Source organism: Gekko japonicus, unplaced genomic scaffold, assembly GCF_001447785.1.
Source record: "Gekko japonicus isolate JY-2015 unplaced genomic scaffold, Gekko_japonicus_V1.1 scaffold1868, whole genome shotgun sequence".
NCBI classification, from domain to species: Eukaryota; Metazoa; Chordata; class Lepidosauria; order Squamata; family Gekkonidae; genus Gekko; species Gekko japonicus.
The window spans coordinates 238,535-254,219 of NW_015164247.1; the positions used below are offsets into that span (position 1 = coordinate 238,535).

Here is a 15,685-nt window from a genome sequence, read left to right on the forward strand (position 1 = left end):
CAACAGGATGCATGCCTCCAAAATGTTTTCGTTAGTCTGGCCTATGAAAACCAAGTACTATGGCTATGTCTCTAAAGGCTACTAAGCTACAAGAATCCCAACACCGTGGGCTTAAGATATATAAAACTCTGTCTATACAAACAAGAACTAAAGAATAATTTGCATTCTGATCAAGCACAAACATACAGAATCTCCACAGGGTCCTCTGTGCTGGAATCGTCTAAGTTCTTCCTCCAGTTTCATGATGACATTTCTCAAATTGTTCTTTTCCTCACTCAGTCTACTGACAAATCCAGTCAGTTCAGCATTTTGTTTCAGTAAACGTTCAGTCAAAGAACTAAAGGGTGGTAACTCTGAATTCAGCTAGAAAGGAAAACAAGCAGGAAGAGAATGGCTCAGTACAACTCCAGCTGCTATAGAACACTGCTGAATTTAACGGCTTAGCTCTTTAGAAAAATCTGGCATGAAATCTGACTACCTACAAAGTAATGGTTGCTTGGTTTTTTTTCCTGACAACTTTACCAGTGCTTTCATGTTCATTAGTGGTTTTAAAAGCCTGTAAACTCATATTGCATCATAGTTCTGGCTCTCATACAGTAGGTACAGCATAACTCCACAATAACTTTATCTAGTAAGCGTATTTAATTTCTACATCAGAAATCTACAAAAGTGTCTTGAATAAGCTTTATTTCCTTCATCATCAATCTCACCTCTGCCTCCAGGCTGGAGAAGCCGGATGACATTTGCAAGTGCAACAGAACTTCTTCAATATCATTTTGTATCCCAACAAAGTCTTCATCATCTGTTTTTTCAAATGGCAGCCTGAATAAATCAAAATGTCTGTCATGTATAATTTATAACAGCATGTATTCTGATAGAAATGTAACATAACAGAAGACTGCTCTCTAGTTATTAATCTTTTTTCACACAAATAATGGAAATAAAACTCTAAAATATGGTTAATGCACTGGCTCTTTTGTTTTATACAGTACTGTCTTCTCTAAAAATCATTATTTGTTAATTAATTAATTTAAATTACAACCAATCAAGACCTAACCTGATTCTTCATCTTCATAGGGTTTAGTGCTCAAACAGTGTTTTTATTTGATTTATTGGTATGGTGATCTCGCCCTCTTCCCTTCTTCACACAAAGGATTTTCCCTCTGCTTTCCTTTCTTCCTTTCTGGCTGAGCAGCCCCTTTATTCTTCTTATTTGAAGGTTTATGACTGTCCCACACTGTCAACTTATTATATTTTGATGCTGGCTCAACCCAGGGACTTGAGGGAAGAGACAAGATCATCTCCTTAACTTATACTTCTGAAAATGGCACATGAGAGGCTTTTGAAAGTTTAATATTTTTTTTAAATTCAACATAGAGGGGGAAAGGTCAGGTGAGATTAGTGGTAAAATGTCTGAAGTGAATCAATAATAACTCTAAGGTAACTTTGAGAAGAAAGGCTTTATTTTCAGGATCTGCTAAACCCTCCAGTATAACTTCTTGAGTTTAACTGACTCTTCGAGTTTCAGAAGGCAGGGATATACAACGAAATGCCCCAAAAGCCTTCTCTCTAAACAAACCAGGAATCACTACACTCTTTAGAGCTGTCTCCCTTTTCAACTGGGCAGAAAATTACTTCTCTAAACTAGAAGCTCTGTCCCTACTTCTGGCCTGAATGGGGGGTCTTCAGCGATCCTCCTGCTCCTCCTTGCTGCCTCCCCACAGTCCTCAGTCAGTACTAAACTGAGTTCTCTTTCATAGTCAACTCTCAACTTTTTCTTCTCAACAGACACTATCCAATGAAATCCGTTTGAGCAGCCTGTCACTCAAAGGCTCTGTGGCTCTGTGAGGCATTAACCCTTCACAGTCTGCCACAAGCTTACACAGCACTTATGAGCTTTTAAAGCACAGTCCATCACAGTTGGTTTCTGCTAAACAGTTCATATCCCAAAATTGCTTCAAAGAGATATACCCGTAATTTTATTTATTTATTTATTAGATATGTATGTAACCCCTCCAGAATTGATCAAACTGACTCACAACAGTAGTATAAAGTATAAAAACTTGGAGGTAGGATCAAGAAAATTATTTACACAAGCTTCGTCAGCAGCGATTAAGTTTAGGTTAACCCTGGACTTACCAGATTCTTTGCCAACCTTGCTGTTATGACTTTAAGCAGACCCTTTTACTAGTGATTGGAAGCAGTTTGTATGGCAAAACAAACAAAATTGATATGCACTTCTCTCTAATTAACAGCTTGCATATCTGTGACTGGGAAGCTCAAAGAACTTAACTGGCAGCATCCTATAGCTGATGAGGAATTTCAGACAGGCGATATATTCCGGAAGAGGAACGGTTCCCAAATGGTTTCTGGTCTGTCATTTCAGACAGAACCGTTTGAGAACCAGTTCCCTTCTGGAATATATTTGTCATTTCATACACAATCGCTTCTGTCCCTTTTAGGAAACGGGGCTGAAGCGTTTTACCTGTCAACCGCTTCCAAGTGCTCATCAGTTTCCTCTCCCGGTTCCAATGCGCTTTTTCTCGCCGTTTTTCGCCTGTGCGGGCAATCTCCAGCTTTTTTGGGGGAACGTTTGCTTTATAGCGTTATAGCGCTATAACGGAATAGCATTATATCAATCCCATTGGAATGCATGGAGTGTTCTGTTATACTGCTATAGCACTCTAAAGCGAACGTTTTTTTTTAAAAAAAGCAGGAGATTGCCCGCACGGGCGAAAAACGGTGGAGGAAAAGCGGGAAAAAGCGGTGCAGTCTGAAATGGCAAACTGTTTCAGATCCAGCTCTTAACTGGAAGGGGAAAGCCATGTGTGAAATGGCAGTCCTATACTGGTTCACTTCAAAACAGATAATTACCGGCTTGAAACCGGGTGAAACTGGGTAATGTGAAATTCCCCGATGATAAATCAGTTTGTTTTGGGGCTTCATGCCTTCATCCCCATTTACCTGTACTAATTACTTTACCTGACTCATAAGTCCTATTGATCAAAGGCTTTTCTCGCCATTGGCTCATTTTATCATGCTCCCTTTGGCAGAGATTCATGGTAGGTTTGCCAGGATCCCCCAGAAGCAGACACTGTGCATATGTGGAGCCCAGACCCTGGAGTCAGATTCCCACTTCTTTTTTACGTCACAGGTATGCTGAACACGGAACTTCCCTGCTTTCTTTTTATGGAAATTTATCCTTATTCTGTGAATTACCATCTCTTAAAAATTAATTCAGGTAATGATAGAAAGGTCACAGAAGCTGCTACTAAATACATTTCAGAGCTTTAAACATTCACATCAAAGTATTGTCATATCTAGGATAGATTTCAATTTTAATAAAAATGTACATGTTTTAAGCATTATATGTTGCCTTGTATGTATGAATTCTTTTTATAGTAATGCATTTGATATGTCAACATAGTTTTATAGTTTATTTGTGTAACAGAGACTCAATGGCTACACTTTGACAGTCCCAACAGCCAGTGGGTTTTTTGGACACTTTCCTTGAATAAACTGAGCCGAACTACTAAAAAATAAGTCATACCAACAAAAACAAAGTCAATGCTAATTAAATCATTTAAAATGTGCCAATAAAAAGAGCCAATTAAAATACATTAAACAACTAATATGATTTTTTATAAGGCAATCTTCAGGCTAGAAGCAGATCATAAAACAACTAACAAAATGGAACCCCCATAGTTAAAAGCCTGGGTAAAGGGAAATTGGTTGGCCTGGTTCTTAAATGAGACTGAGTACGCCCAGACAAGCCTCAAGGGGAAGAATGTTCCAAAGGCAAGGTGCCACCACCAAAATAAAAGCCTTGACTTCAGTCACCACCTGTGTTGCCTCTGCCGATAAAGGCACAGAGAACAGGGCTTGAGAAAAGGATCTCAATTGGCAGGCTGGGCAATATGGGAGGGTCTTTCAAGAACCCTGGACTCGTTATCTAAATGTTGGGAACTGCCAAAGTCAAAGTAATGTGCACATTGGAAGGAACATACTGAAAATGTACTTCATTTGTGACTTGTTATACTCATTGCAGGGATACGGCAGATTATTGGATGGTGACAAGTGGGGACCCACAATACTCATGGAGGGGTAATCTAACACTTCCCCCTCCTCATCTCCATCTCTCACTCATCACTGCTAGGCCCACCAAGACTTCTCGCCCGCATGAGCAACAACAGCAGTGCCAGCAAGCCCTGCATGTCTCCCCGACACCAGTGCTGCTGAGCCTCCCCCCCCAATCCACCATCAAAGACAGTGAGCCCTATGTGGCTCCTAGCTGATGCCCCCCCCCCAAGACTCCAGGAGAGGCTCTTGGGCGGGCCGCAGAGGATGCCAGGAGCCATTCCAGGCCACATTACTCACCTTATGCCTGGCAGCCACTCTGAGCCTAAAGGAGCTCCCGGTGTCCTCCGCTGCCACCCCTGGAGCCTCTTCAGGAGTCCTCCACTGTGCAGTCAGGTCTGGAGGGGCTCCGCTGCAGCAGCTAGGTCCACAGTGGCAACAGGTGCACTCCATGGCGGCAGGGGGACTGGGGTGTCTCCCAGAGTGTTCTGCCTCGGCTGGGCCTGGAGCCTCTCTAGGCATCTGCTGCCGCCATGGCTAAGGAAGGAGCCACGCCTAGCATCTGCCACCACCGGGCAAGGAACTGGGCCCGGAGTGATTTCCTGCGGTGGTGGCCACCCCCAGCTCCAATGGTAAGGTTTTTTTATCTAGACTTTTTCTGCAAACCTAGGGGGTCCCTCAAGTTTCCAGAAAAATCTCTTTAGCCTCTGTGTGGCCCTGATCTGTGGATTTAGATCTGCAGTTGGGGGCCATGGGTGGCTATTAGAATATAAGATAAATTCTGCTTACATTGTAGATTAATGATACTTTATAATGTCTGATGATTGATGCAATTCTCCCTTTGACTACTCGCACCATTAACCTCTTTGGTCTGCCATGGTGATACCTTGGCCGTCTCATCTCTATCCATCATTCTGCTACCAAAACAATTTACTTCTTGTTGTCCTGTTATAGCGATGCCACTCATGGTTCTTTCAATGCCTTCAGTAGCCTTGCGCCCCTCCCCATATCCCATGGTTTCTTCCCTATGATCTTCATTTGTCCAGGTCCACAATCTTCAGCCATACAAAAGTATCCTGCTCCCTCAAACTCCTCTGCATTTGTCCCTTATCCTCTTTAGGCCTAGAATTGCCTCCCCAAACAGATGTATGATTTTACCTCTCTCACTTCCTTGAAATCCCTCTTTAAAACACACCTTTTCTCAGAAGAGCTTGACAAAACTTTACTTCTTCTCTCCTGCTGAAATCCATTCCCCATTTATCCCTGACATCACTTTCCCCACACTGCAGTCAAGATGAAAGATGCACTGGAGTTTTTCACCTAGGCAAAGGACTTCCCACCTAGTGCTTTCCACCTGATACCCAAGTCTTGGTCACTGAGTTTTAAAGGCATGAATCTCCTGGCATCTGTACAATAGCACCTATAGTTCTTAGAGTCTGTAGAAAAATTAAAAAAATCACCCTATCTGCAGACTTACAGTCTAAACTAGGCCTAAAACTAATGTTCTTGACTGAAGCAAGAATTGGGGCCTTTGTCCCAAAGTCAGCATGACTGATAAAACTTCAGATTCTAAACTATAATCTGGCATAACACTAACCCAACTGATCAGAAATCAAGTTGTAAACAAAGAGTGTCAGTCAGGCCCATAGTTTCTGAAATTTTTGAAAAAACGTAGCGATTTACACATTATTTATGGCTAATAGCCAAAGTTAATCTAACCTGTTGACAGCTTTGTTAGCCAGAAGTTTCAACTTGGAAGACACATTCCTTAGCTTCTCTCTGGCAGCCTGCAGATTCTGGGACTCCTTGATAACATCTCCTCCTCCCATGCCAATTAGAGAAGAACAGGACAATTCTTTTGTTTCAGCTGCTCCCATTTTTTGCTGGAAGACCCACTTTCTTGTTCTCTCATTAGATGTATCCCAAGTTGCCTGTATCAGTAAATATGCAGAAAAAGCCTTGAATTAATTACTTATGGAAGATTAATTCTTAATTAAAATAAAGCAAAACCTGACAATTCTAGACAGTGACACTGAAGAGCACAGTCTATACATGAGGTTAACCAGTGATCTCATTGAACTGTAATGTTGTATGTTTCAAAATACGTGATTTGTTTGGTGCTAATTTTCTTATTTTGCGACACAAGGCCATCTAGAAAGAAATTCTCCAGCAGTCTGGGAAAGGGCAGTCTTTAAATATAGCTCTACTCATTCACTGCAGCCAGGATCATTAGACTCTCATGATCCCCATGGGAGAGGTATACATGCATTTGAGTTTGCAAATGTCTGGAAGTCATTCAATCCTTGACTACTGTACAACTGGATAATATAAGTAATATAATATGAGTAAGTATCTGTAAGGTACTCATGCTATACATGGGGAGAGGTACCAAGCTATACAGGAGTCTGGGGATTATCCCAAAGTACTATAAATATTTCTCAACTGCCTTTCTGGCTTCTGCCACTAGGTACTGTCTTTTCACTTGGAACTGGAAGCCTATCTCTACAGCCAAATGAGAGAAAAAAATACTAGAGTCAGGGCTGCCAAGAGAGGGGGACTGAGGGGACAATATTCGGGGGGGGGGGGGGGCAGCTGGAGGGCCCCTGAAATCATGCTGTATTCACCAAATGTATTTTAAAAAAATCCTAATGCAGTTCTGACTGCAGCCACTAGGAGTGCAGGGAAGGCAGAGCCTTTCTGCAAAGTTTACCAGGAGGCTGAGGGAAATCATTTGATCAGATCCTGCTAAATCCATCAGCCAAGCCACCATTGGAGCAAGGCAAGACCAGCCAGGACAAGCTAGTCATTGCCAGGATGCAGACTCCTCACAAGGTCTATCTATCATTTCCCTCTTTATTTAGTTTCATCCAGCTCCTGCACAGCCAGATCTTGTAAAGGGGCAGTCCTGTTAAGAGTGTGGTAGCAACCTGCCCCCGCCAAAATCTTTCATTGTCTTTTCCCACATTTCCTTGACTCTTTTCCACACTTTTCTCCTCCTTCATTTTGCTCTCTTCCTTTCATGATCTGTCATTTGTCTATCTCTACTTCTAATTTTTCTCCCCCACCCCCAATTTTCCAGTGGCAGCTCTTCATCTACCCTGCTTGGCAACTTAGAACATATTTAATAGTAGTTTAGCAGCAAACCTTTGTTAATATTATGAACAGATCGGGAGGAGTTAATATTTTCCCATAACCTATCAAAGTAGTAAAAGCATACTTCCCCTTCTGCACCCTTTACATGCACAATAATAAAATGGTAATCTGCCTTCTACCACATTCCTTTGTGTAAACTGAAGGGAAAAACCAAGTTGGTGTGGACATATGGCACTTGCCCATTCTGCTGGCGCCAATGGCAGCTTTGGTAGCAGTAGGATGGAAGAACTAAGGAACAGCACCAAGAAAAAAAATGTTCTGAATGTTCTGGGGCTTATGTGCCTTGCTTAGCTATAAAGCTCCCTGGTCATTATTTTTCTTCCTAGCCTGTATATGATAAAGGCTACTAACACTGTCTGAAGCTTGTTAGAGTATGAATAATTGAAATATTACAGAAGAAGCCATGTGTAAACAAGAGACATGATGAAACTGAATTTCATGTGACATGTCCTTCTGAGAGCCACCCTACCTCATTTAGATTCTGATGTGTTGCTATTTCCGCTTTGGCTCCTGCCTCTTTCCTCTGCTCCTGTTGAAGTTCTTGGATGATTTCTTGCACTTTCTTTTCCTCGCATTGCAGCTGATGAACCTGCTGTCTCTTTTCTTCAAGCTGCCACTGAAGATCTTCCACTTTGGACTCCAGTTCATTAACTTTTTTCTGTGCCAAGAGATGAGCTTCTTGTTCAGCTTGCAGAGTGTTTCTCTGAATCTGCTTCTCTTTTTCCATCTGTTGCTTCAGCTGCACAGATTCCAATTTATACCTCTCCATCTCACTAACCAGCTCCACTATACGGCCATGCTTTTCATCCAGTTGTTTTTGCAGATCCCCAAGTAATTCTTCAGCTGGTTTAAGAGTCCCATCATGCCTTTTCTGTTCAGCTGCTTGAAGCTGGGCACACAACTCTTTTCCCCTTTCTAGAGCACTGCTTAGTTCAAGAACTCTGAACCTCTCAGATTCCAGGAGTACCTGAAGCTCAGAGTTACAGCTGCGCTCTTGTGACAACTGGGCCGCGTTCAGAGCTTCCTGGGACTGGACTTTCTTTTCCAAATTACTTGACAGTTGCTTCTCAAACTCCAAAAAATTGTTTAGTTCTATCACTTTTTGTTTTTCGTGCTCAAGCGAATATTTCAAATCCTTCCGTGACCAAGAGAAGACCACAAGGAGAGAGAGATGAAAATATAACTGGGACTAAAATCTATCACTTGGAATCAATTAATAATCTGATACTTGAACATGGTAAAACATTGGCCAACATGGTTTTGATCACTTTCAAGGGTATACTTGTAATTGCAAGAGCAAAATGGCAAGCACACATATATTTCAGATGCCTACTTTAAAATCATATTACTGGCACTGATGATGAAATAAAAATTTAATATAAATTTGATAATCTATAGAGATCCCAACTGTCATATATTCAGTAAGCAAACACATGGTCTGGTAGATAATAAACATAGTAATATTTACAAAAAGAGTAAATCATGGGTAACTTCACATGCTACACCAACAATACACACAGGCTTGGGTACATTCCTTACTCTATATCTTGAGATTAGCAACGTGTAGGACTGTCTATCTATGTGCAAATCAAGTGTCAATAAGATACTTTCAATAAGGTGGATTGCTTCCAAGCCAAGGAAAATAATCTACACCATAACCAGTGAAACACTATAATCAGAAAATGACATAAAACCTTTGTAGGTCGATTACCAACCATCTCGAAAACGATACTACATAAAAGATGTGTTCATTAATCAGTTATTATTTTAAACACAACAAACTATTTCTTTTACCGTAATAGTCTTGAATATGCAAAGTATTTTATTTTAGATATTTATATCCTACTTTTCACACCAATGGGGACCCAAAGTGGCTTATAACATCATTCTCTCTTCCCCAGTTTTATCCTCAAAACAACAACCCTAATTCAGATGTTAAATGGCTATTTCAGTGGCAATCCCATGAATGTAGGTACCTTCACATTACTTATCCTCAGTCTATAAAATCTATGGTTCTGATTAATTTAGATCAGGGGTTCCCAACCTTTTTTGAGCCTATGTTCACATTTGGAATTCTGATGTGCCATAGTGGGTGCAGCAACAAAATGGCTGCTGCAGGAGTCTGAGCCAACCACCAAATGAATGCCACAGCTTAACCTCAGTCACACAGTACAGATCTTTGTTCTGTGATGGCAGCTGTGGTGGCAAAGCAATGTTTTAAAAAATCTGCACAGCCAATCATATCTCCAGTAGTCAATCAGAAGCCTTGCTGGGGAGAAGCCCTGCCCACTTCCTGAAAACACTTGGCGGGCACACACAAAAAAGATGTTAGTGGGTGTCAGAGTGCCCACAGGAACCACATTGGGGACCCTTGTTTTAGATAATAAAATGTCCTCCCAGAAAGTCTTTAAATAATTGCCAGTTTTTAAAAACACAAGAACAAAGGAGAAGCCAATGTTGGATCAGGCCAATGGCCCATCTAGTCCAACACTCTGTCACACAGTGGCTAAAAATACCAGGTGCCATCAGGAAGTCCAGCAGTGGGGCCAGGACACTAGAAGCCCTCCCACTGTTGCCCCCCCCCCCAAGCACCAAGAATACAGTGCATCACTTGCCCCAGACTGAGAGTTCCTATCTATACCTTGTGGCTAATAGCCACTGATGGACATCTGCTCCATATGCTTATCCAGAGGTCATTTCGGGGGGGATCGCGGGGATCGCAGTTCCCCCGGGTGAGGTACGCAGGCGGGGCACATGACAAAGCCCCGCCCCCCGCTTCCGGCCACCCCGCTTCCAGCCCTCATTCAGCCAGGAGGAGGCAGGAGAAGAGGGAGGGTAAGTTGCTTCCTCCCTGCCTCTCCCCACCCCTGCCTGCCTGGGACCAGGGAGGGGCTTCGCGGGGCTTCCTTGCACTCCCGCCGGCCTTGCAGGTCCATCGCCGGGCCCCTCATGGGGCTTGGCAGTGGAGCTGCAAGACTGGTGGCGGCGGCCAGGACCGTTGGGGGTGGGGTGTGTGGCCTTATGACACACTTCTGGTGATGTCAGGGGGTGTGGCCTTATGACACACTTCCGGCGATGTCAGGGGGCGTGGCATACGCTAATGAGTTATGCTAATGAGTCCCCCTAGCTCTTTTTCTACAAAACGACCCCTGTAGCTTATCTAATTCCCTCTTGAAGCTGTCCATGCCTGTAGCCGCCACCGCCTCCTGTGGCAGTGAATTCCATGTGTTAATCTGAAGTTAATACTGTGGAAATGAGTATATGACCACCCTTCATAAAGTGGCTTATTTTTGTAAATTTGATCCTTTAATCGGACATTTTTGTGATAAAATGGTACATTTTAAGGCAGCAGTTATAATCCTGGTACGCTGCCCTGGGTGTGAGTTGAAACACACAGGAGGATGAAAGGCTAGAGACATAAAGCTGGGATCTCTGTTACTACAGTCTGTATGTTCAGAGTATTTTACGATCTACTGTCACTTACCTCCAGCTCTTCTCTCCCTCGTCCCTCACTGCGTTCCATTTTCGCCTTCTCCTTCTCCAGCGTCCACTGAAGCTCTCTTGACTTCTTCTGTTCACTTGCCAGTGTATCTTTTAGCATGTCTAGTTCAGCTGTTTTTACTTTCAGCTCATTTCTAACAGAAACCAAGACAAGGTTCTCCCTTAGATTGTTATTGAGGAAAGAAAAGACTACCACCAGAGCAATCATTTACAAATACATATTACAAGACTAACATATGGTTCTCAGATCTTGCATTTGCTTCCTAACAGTAATGTGGAGGTGGATATTTGTATGGGAGCATCAAAGGATGCTAAGCCCTTTCCCTGTCTTCCAGGCCAACTCTCTCTACTCTCCCTGTATAGCAAAGATAGGATTGGGCACATGCACTTACCAAATTAACACACAGCTTTGTCCTGCAACAGTCAGCTCTGTCCTGCCAAAAATTAGGGAGATGAGCAGCCCTAATCAAAAATAATCAACCTTGCCATATGACTTCAGCTGCGACAGGAACTTTATGCTTTTGCTCCTGAAGAAACTGCTCTGCATTTCTATTGCATTGATAAAGTTAACAATCAACAACTGAAGTTCTTTCTAATGCTATGACTAAAAGCAAGAGAAAAACAAAAAATGAGTTTTATACTGTTAAAAAAAAGAGATGATTTTCAGTACCAGGTACAAGTCTCTGCCTGTAACTTGAAACACAGGGTATAAAACATCCCAAAGTATCTGTAGAAACAGCCACTGAAAACCTCACCTGATTGCTTCCAAATCTCTCAAGTGCTTGTGTTGGGCTTTAAGCGTTGTTTCCAGTTCTAGTTTTGCTTGTCCAAATCCATTATTTAATTCAGCAACCATCATCCTCTCCGAATTCAGCTGCTCCTGAAGCTCAGCTGCTTTGTCCTTTGTGTTACTGAGCTCCATTTGCATCTCCATGTTGCACCCCAGCAACTCTAGAGAGTTTATAGTATAAAATAATAAGGATCTTTTGGCAAACTTTAATCCTTCATGATTAACCCCAAGCAGAGGGCTAGCACTTGTAGACAATGCTCCCTCTAAACTGTGGAGTCTTGCGAGCAAAAATTTGAGAGCTACTGCCATTAACATTGCAAGCAAGTGATTTGGCTACTGCATCAATTAGTTTGCTCTGGAGCCGTCCTTCCTGAGCTAAGACGAAAATGTTTTAGCCAGAGGCTAAAAAACTGTGAGCTAGCTCACACTAACTCAGCTTAGAGGGAACACTGTGAAGACTATATCTGACACCATCATCATCACCAGTAATGACAACACAGAGAGGCAAAGCCCTTGATTTCACTGTAGATGGCCTTCCTGCACAGTCAAGGAATGAATTAATCACGTGGGAAGGACTAGCCTACTTATGAATCACCTCTAGACTAAGCAGGCCCACACTGTTGTTAAAAGCGACTTACAGTACAATCCTATGTGAAGTTACTCTAGTGTAAACCCACCGAAATCAATTACTTTAGAATGGTTCCAGGTGGGCAACTGTGTTGGTCTACATTTGTTCTAATTTAGACTGGAATAACTCTGCATAGGATTGTGCTGTTAGATCTTATCTAGCATTTATGTAAATGAAATTTCCTCCCTCCCTCCATTCCTCAGCTGCTGCTGTGCTGTGCCCCTTGGAGATGGAACCCAGGGAACAGTTTTGGTGGGACAAAGTAGGGGTCTGCCATGAGAGAAAAGGACTGGCAAAAATAATAGTAAAACCCCCCAAACCAACATTTTCTGTACATTCTGCCACTGTGTACATCATGAATTCTATCAATAACCTATGTCCTTATTATGCTCTTAACTTTTATATACCAACAACGTTACTCATGATACAACATTTTTATAAGCAAAGCTCTAAAAAGGTATAGTTTAAAGGATTCTGCATAGTATAACCACACAAGTTACCTTGACAGTTTGGCTCAATTTCAGCTTCCCTCTTTGAATCAGTTCTCCGATTGTTCAGTTGGGAGTGCAACCATTTCACTTCCATTAACAAACTTATTCTGTCTGCATTCTGAATGCAATCCACAGCAGTTCTCTGATATGTACCCTGTTATAAATTTCATTTGCAGGTGTTATTTTTTAAAAACAATATTCTTTAGCAGCAGGCACTCATTTGTAGTTAAAATGCATTTCACTGAAATACTACAGCAGGAAATTAGAGCCATTAAATAACACCACATGTTTAGCGTACGTTCTGAGGTCTACTCCGTGGTTCACAAACTTCAAGCCACGCACTAAACATTTTGAGGAGTCATGCTATAGAAATTCCTCCTTTGATGCACCTATGGATATGACTCTGACAGGTAAGATGAATGGCATGCCGAATCACAATGTTAAAAGTAGCATTTATGCTTATTTATTGACCTTTTAACAGCTTGTGGAGACTGGTGCCTTTTTTGTGCATCATCAGATTGTTAATTCTGGCTTCCTCGGTGTATGATTATTTTACTGATTTTGTTGAGTGATTATTCTCTTAATTTCCATAGCTTAAGAGGAGTATTTTTAGCATGATTTTGATGGGTTTATTTTAGTAACAAATATAGCTTGCTATATTTTAAATTACTAGCCTAATCCGAGGCAGATTAATACTTTAAATAAATGTTTGAAAATTGAAGATTTACAAAGAGAAAATCGTCAGCCTTGCATATTTGCGCAGACCTCACCTGTTCTTGAAGCCTCTTTTCTAGTTGCCCAATTAGTGCCACTACATCCCTGGTGCCTCCTTCAGCCAGTTCTGTTTGAAATACTGCTAGAAGAACATCCTTTTCCCTTTGGAAGACTTGCTGAACAGCAAACAGAAGTTCAGATCGCCAGTCTGAGATGCCTCCGGAAGGTTCAGATCCTGCATAAAGCTACAATGGCATGACTACAGTCAAGTTGTGATGTCAACTGTCTAAAGTGGGTTAGATCCTACCAATTTTTTAAACTGAACTCTTCTAACACCCCCTCTTTTCTGTGCCATATGGCCTTTCATCACTCAGATCCCATTATCTCTGGCAAAAACCTGTTTGACTATCAAAAGGCACACCACCACCCCGCATCTTTCACCAGTGGAAAAGCTGGTAGGATGCATCCCACCATCTCTTTTATTTAAATAAATATGTACATATGTGGAAATTTAATAAAATTAACATAGGAAAACTCAAATTGACTTCAAAATTCAATGTATTAGGCAAATTAATTTTAACTAATTCAAGTTATTAGGCGAATCTAAAGAGCTGCTGCAATTTAATTAGATCTTTGGCTGATCGAAGCACTGATTTTATTTTTACTGCTATATATGTAAATGTCTTTCAACGTTCTGGAAATCAACAGTTAGAAAGCTTCATTTATTTTGCTGCCATGTGGATTTTTCATGTCTAGAATTACATAAATATAGATCCTGAGATACAAGGCCAATTTATATTTGCTTTGATACAATTTGTTTTAGATACAATTAAGCTCTGGTCTCATAGACTGGCCAGAGAAAAAGACAGCTTTGTTATGCCTGTGTTATTTTCATCATTCATTTTAAATTAACAGGTTTGTAACTTTTAATCTAAGAAACTGGGGTTGGTGTTGGAGGAAGAGAAGAACACATTTGTAAATATAGTTACCTCAGGATCCCCATGAACCTGCATTTTAGCAATTAAATCCTTCAGAGCTGAAACAGTGCTTAAGAATGCCTTGCGTTCTTGCATCCAATATTCTGCCCCTTGCTTAAGAGAAGGTACATCGCTGTCACTGCAAGGAAATTCTGTGAGATTCAGCACCTGTATACCTTCATGATGAACAGCCCTTAGCAACCCCTATAAAAAAAAGACTTTTTAAAAAGTATGTCACTTATTGTTTGCTATCTTAAATACATCATCTCACCATATTCTTGTATAAATCAAAGGAATTGCTTTTATTTAGTAACCACTTTTATATTAAAAATAATACTAAAACACTGTTGTCAACAATGAAAAATAGCTACAATAAAACATCAGAATATGAGACAGCCCAAACCACTAATACTAAAGGATAATCAGATTAAGACAACCAATAAAAAACTGAGAGCTGGATCTGACGAAAAGCTCACAGAAGGAGCTGGCAAAATAGATCTTTTCCTTCTTCTTCTTCCTGCAGCGGGGGGGGGGGGGCTTCTGAACGAAAAGCACCCCAGTATGAACAGCAGCAGTGAGGAGGGGGAATTGAGTAAAACTGCCTCCTTTGCTTGGTGACCTACCAGTGAGTACCCCTGACTGAGAAATCTCAGAGAGGAGTATTGAGACAAACCGTGGGTTGCTGGAGGAAGGGGAAGGCTCCGCCCACTTCTTCTACGAGCTTTTCCACAGTATCCAACCCAGAGCACCTTCAAACTAAAATCTCAGTAAATCTTAGTCTGCTACTGTTAATATCCGTTAGCATCTAAAAACAGAGAAAATTATAAAAAACCTTAAAGGTCTGGCATACATTTTTAAAAATCATAAACAGATTTGATACTGCTATTTAAAAAACAAATTAGTGACTATGAAACAATATGATTAACTTGAAAAATAGATAATGGAGAGTTATAACTTTTGATGCGAGGTAAGATTTCAATAAATGCAAACGATTCACAGTTACTCTTTGGCTTCTATCCTTAACACCATGGTCAGCCTACAATTTCTATTTTCTTTTGAAACAAATCAGATAAAAGAAATAAAACACTGTAATAGCCAGGGGTCTTTTCGGGCCGGAGCCCTCCGGAGCGCCACTCCGGCAGCCCGCATGGCGGCAAGCCCCGCCCCCGGGTCACCTGAGCCACACGGGAGCGCCGCGGCTCAGGGCAGGCCCGGAGAGCCCTTCCCTTCCCCTGGGTTGCCCGAGCCGCGCGGGAGCACCGCAGCTCAGGGCAGGCCCGTAGAGCCCTTCCCCCGAGTCCCCCGAGCCGCGTGGGACCGCCGCAGCTCAGGGCAGGCCCGTAGAGCCCTCCCC

General features: G+C 41.8%; 1 protein-coding gene across 5 annotated transcripts in view; it reads right to left on the reverse strand.

The window, feature by feature from the left end:
* Positions 1-15,685, reverse strand: part of AKAP9 (A-kinase anchoring protein 9) — a 143,049-nt gene that overhangs the window by 6,530 nt on the left and 120,834 nt on the right. For all 5 annotated transcript variants that reach the window (XM_015408640.1, XM_015408637.1, XM_015408636.1 and 2 more), the window contains 9 exons: positions 14,344-14,535; positions 13,411-13,599; positions 12,650-12,794; positions 11,487-11,682; positions 10,715-10,865; positions 7,700-8,365; positions 5,797-6,008; positions 711-822; positions 187-363 (listed from right to left, as the gene is read on the reverse strand). In XM_015408640.1, coding sequence (XP_015264126.1) covers positions 187-363; positions 711-822; positions 5,797-6,008; positions 7,700-8,365; positions 10,715-10,865; positions 11,487-11,682; positions 12,650-12,794; positions 13,411-13,599; positions 14,344-14,535 — 2,040 coding nt within the window. The remainder of the gene's footprint in view (positions 1-186; positions 364-710; positions 823-5,796; positions 6,009-7,699; positions 8,366-10,714; positions 10,866-11,486; positions 11,683-12,649; positions 12,795-13,410; positions 13,600-14,343; positions 14,536-15,685) is intronic.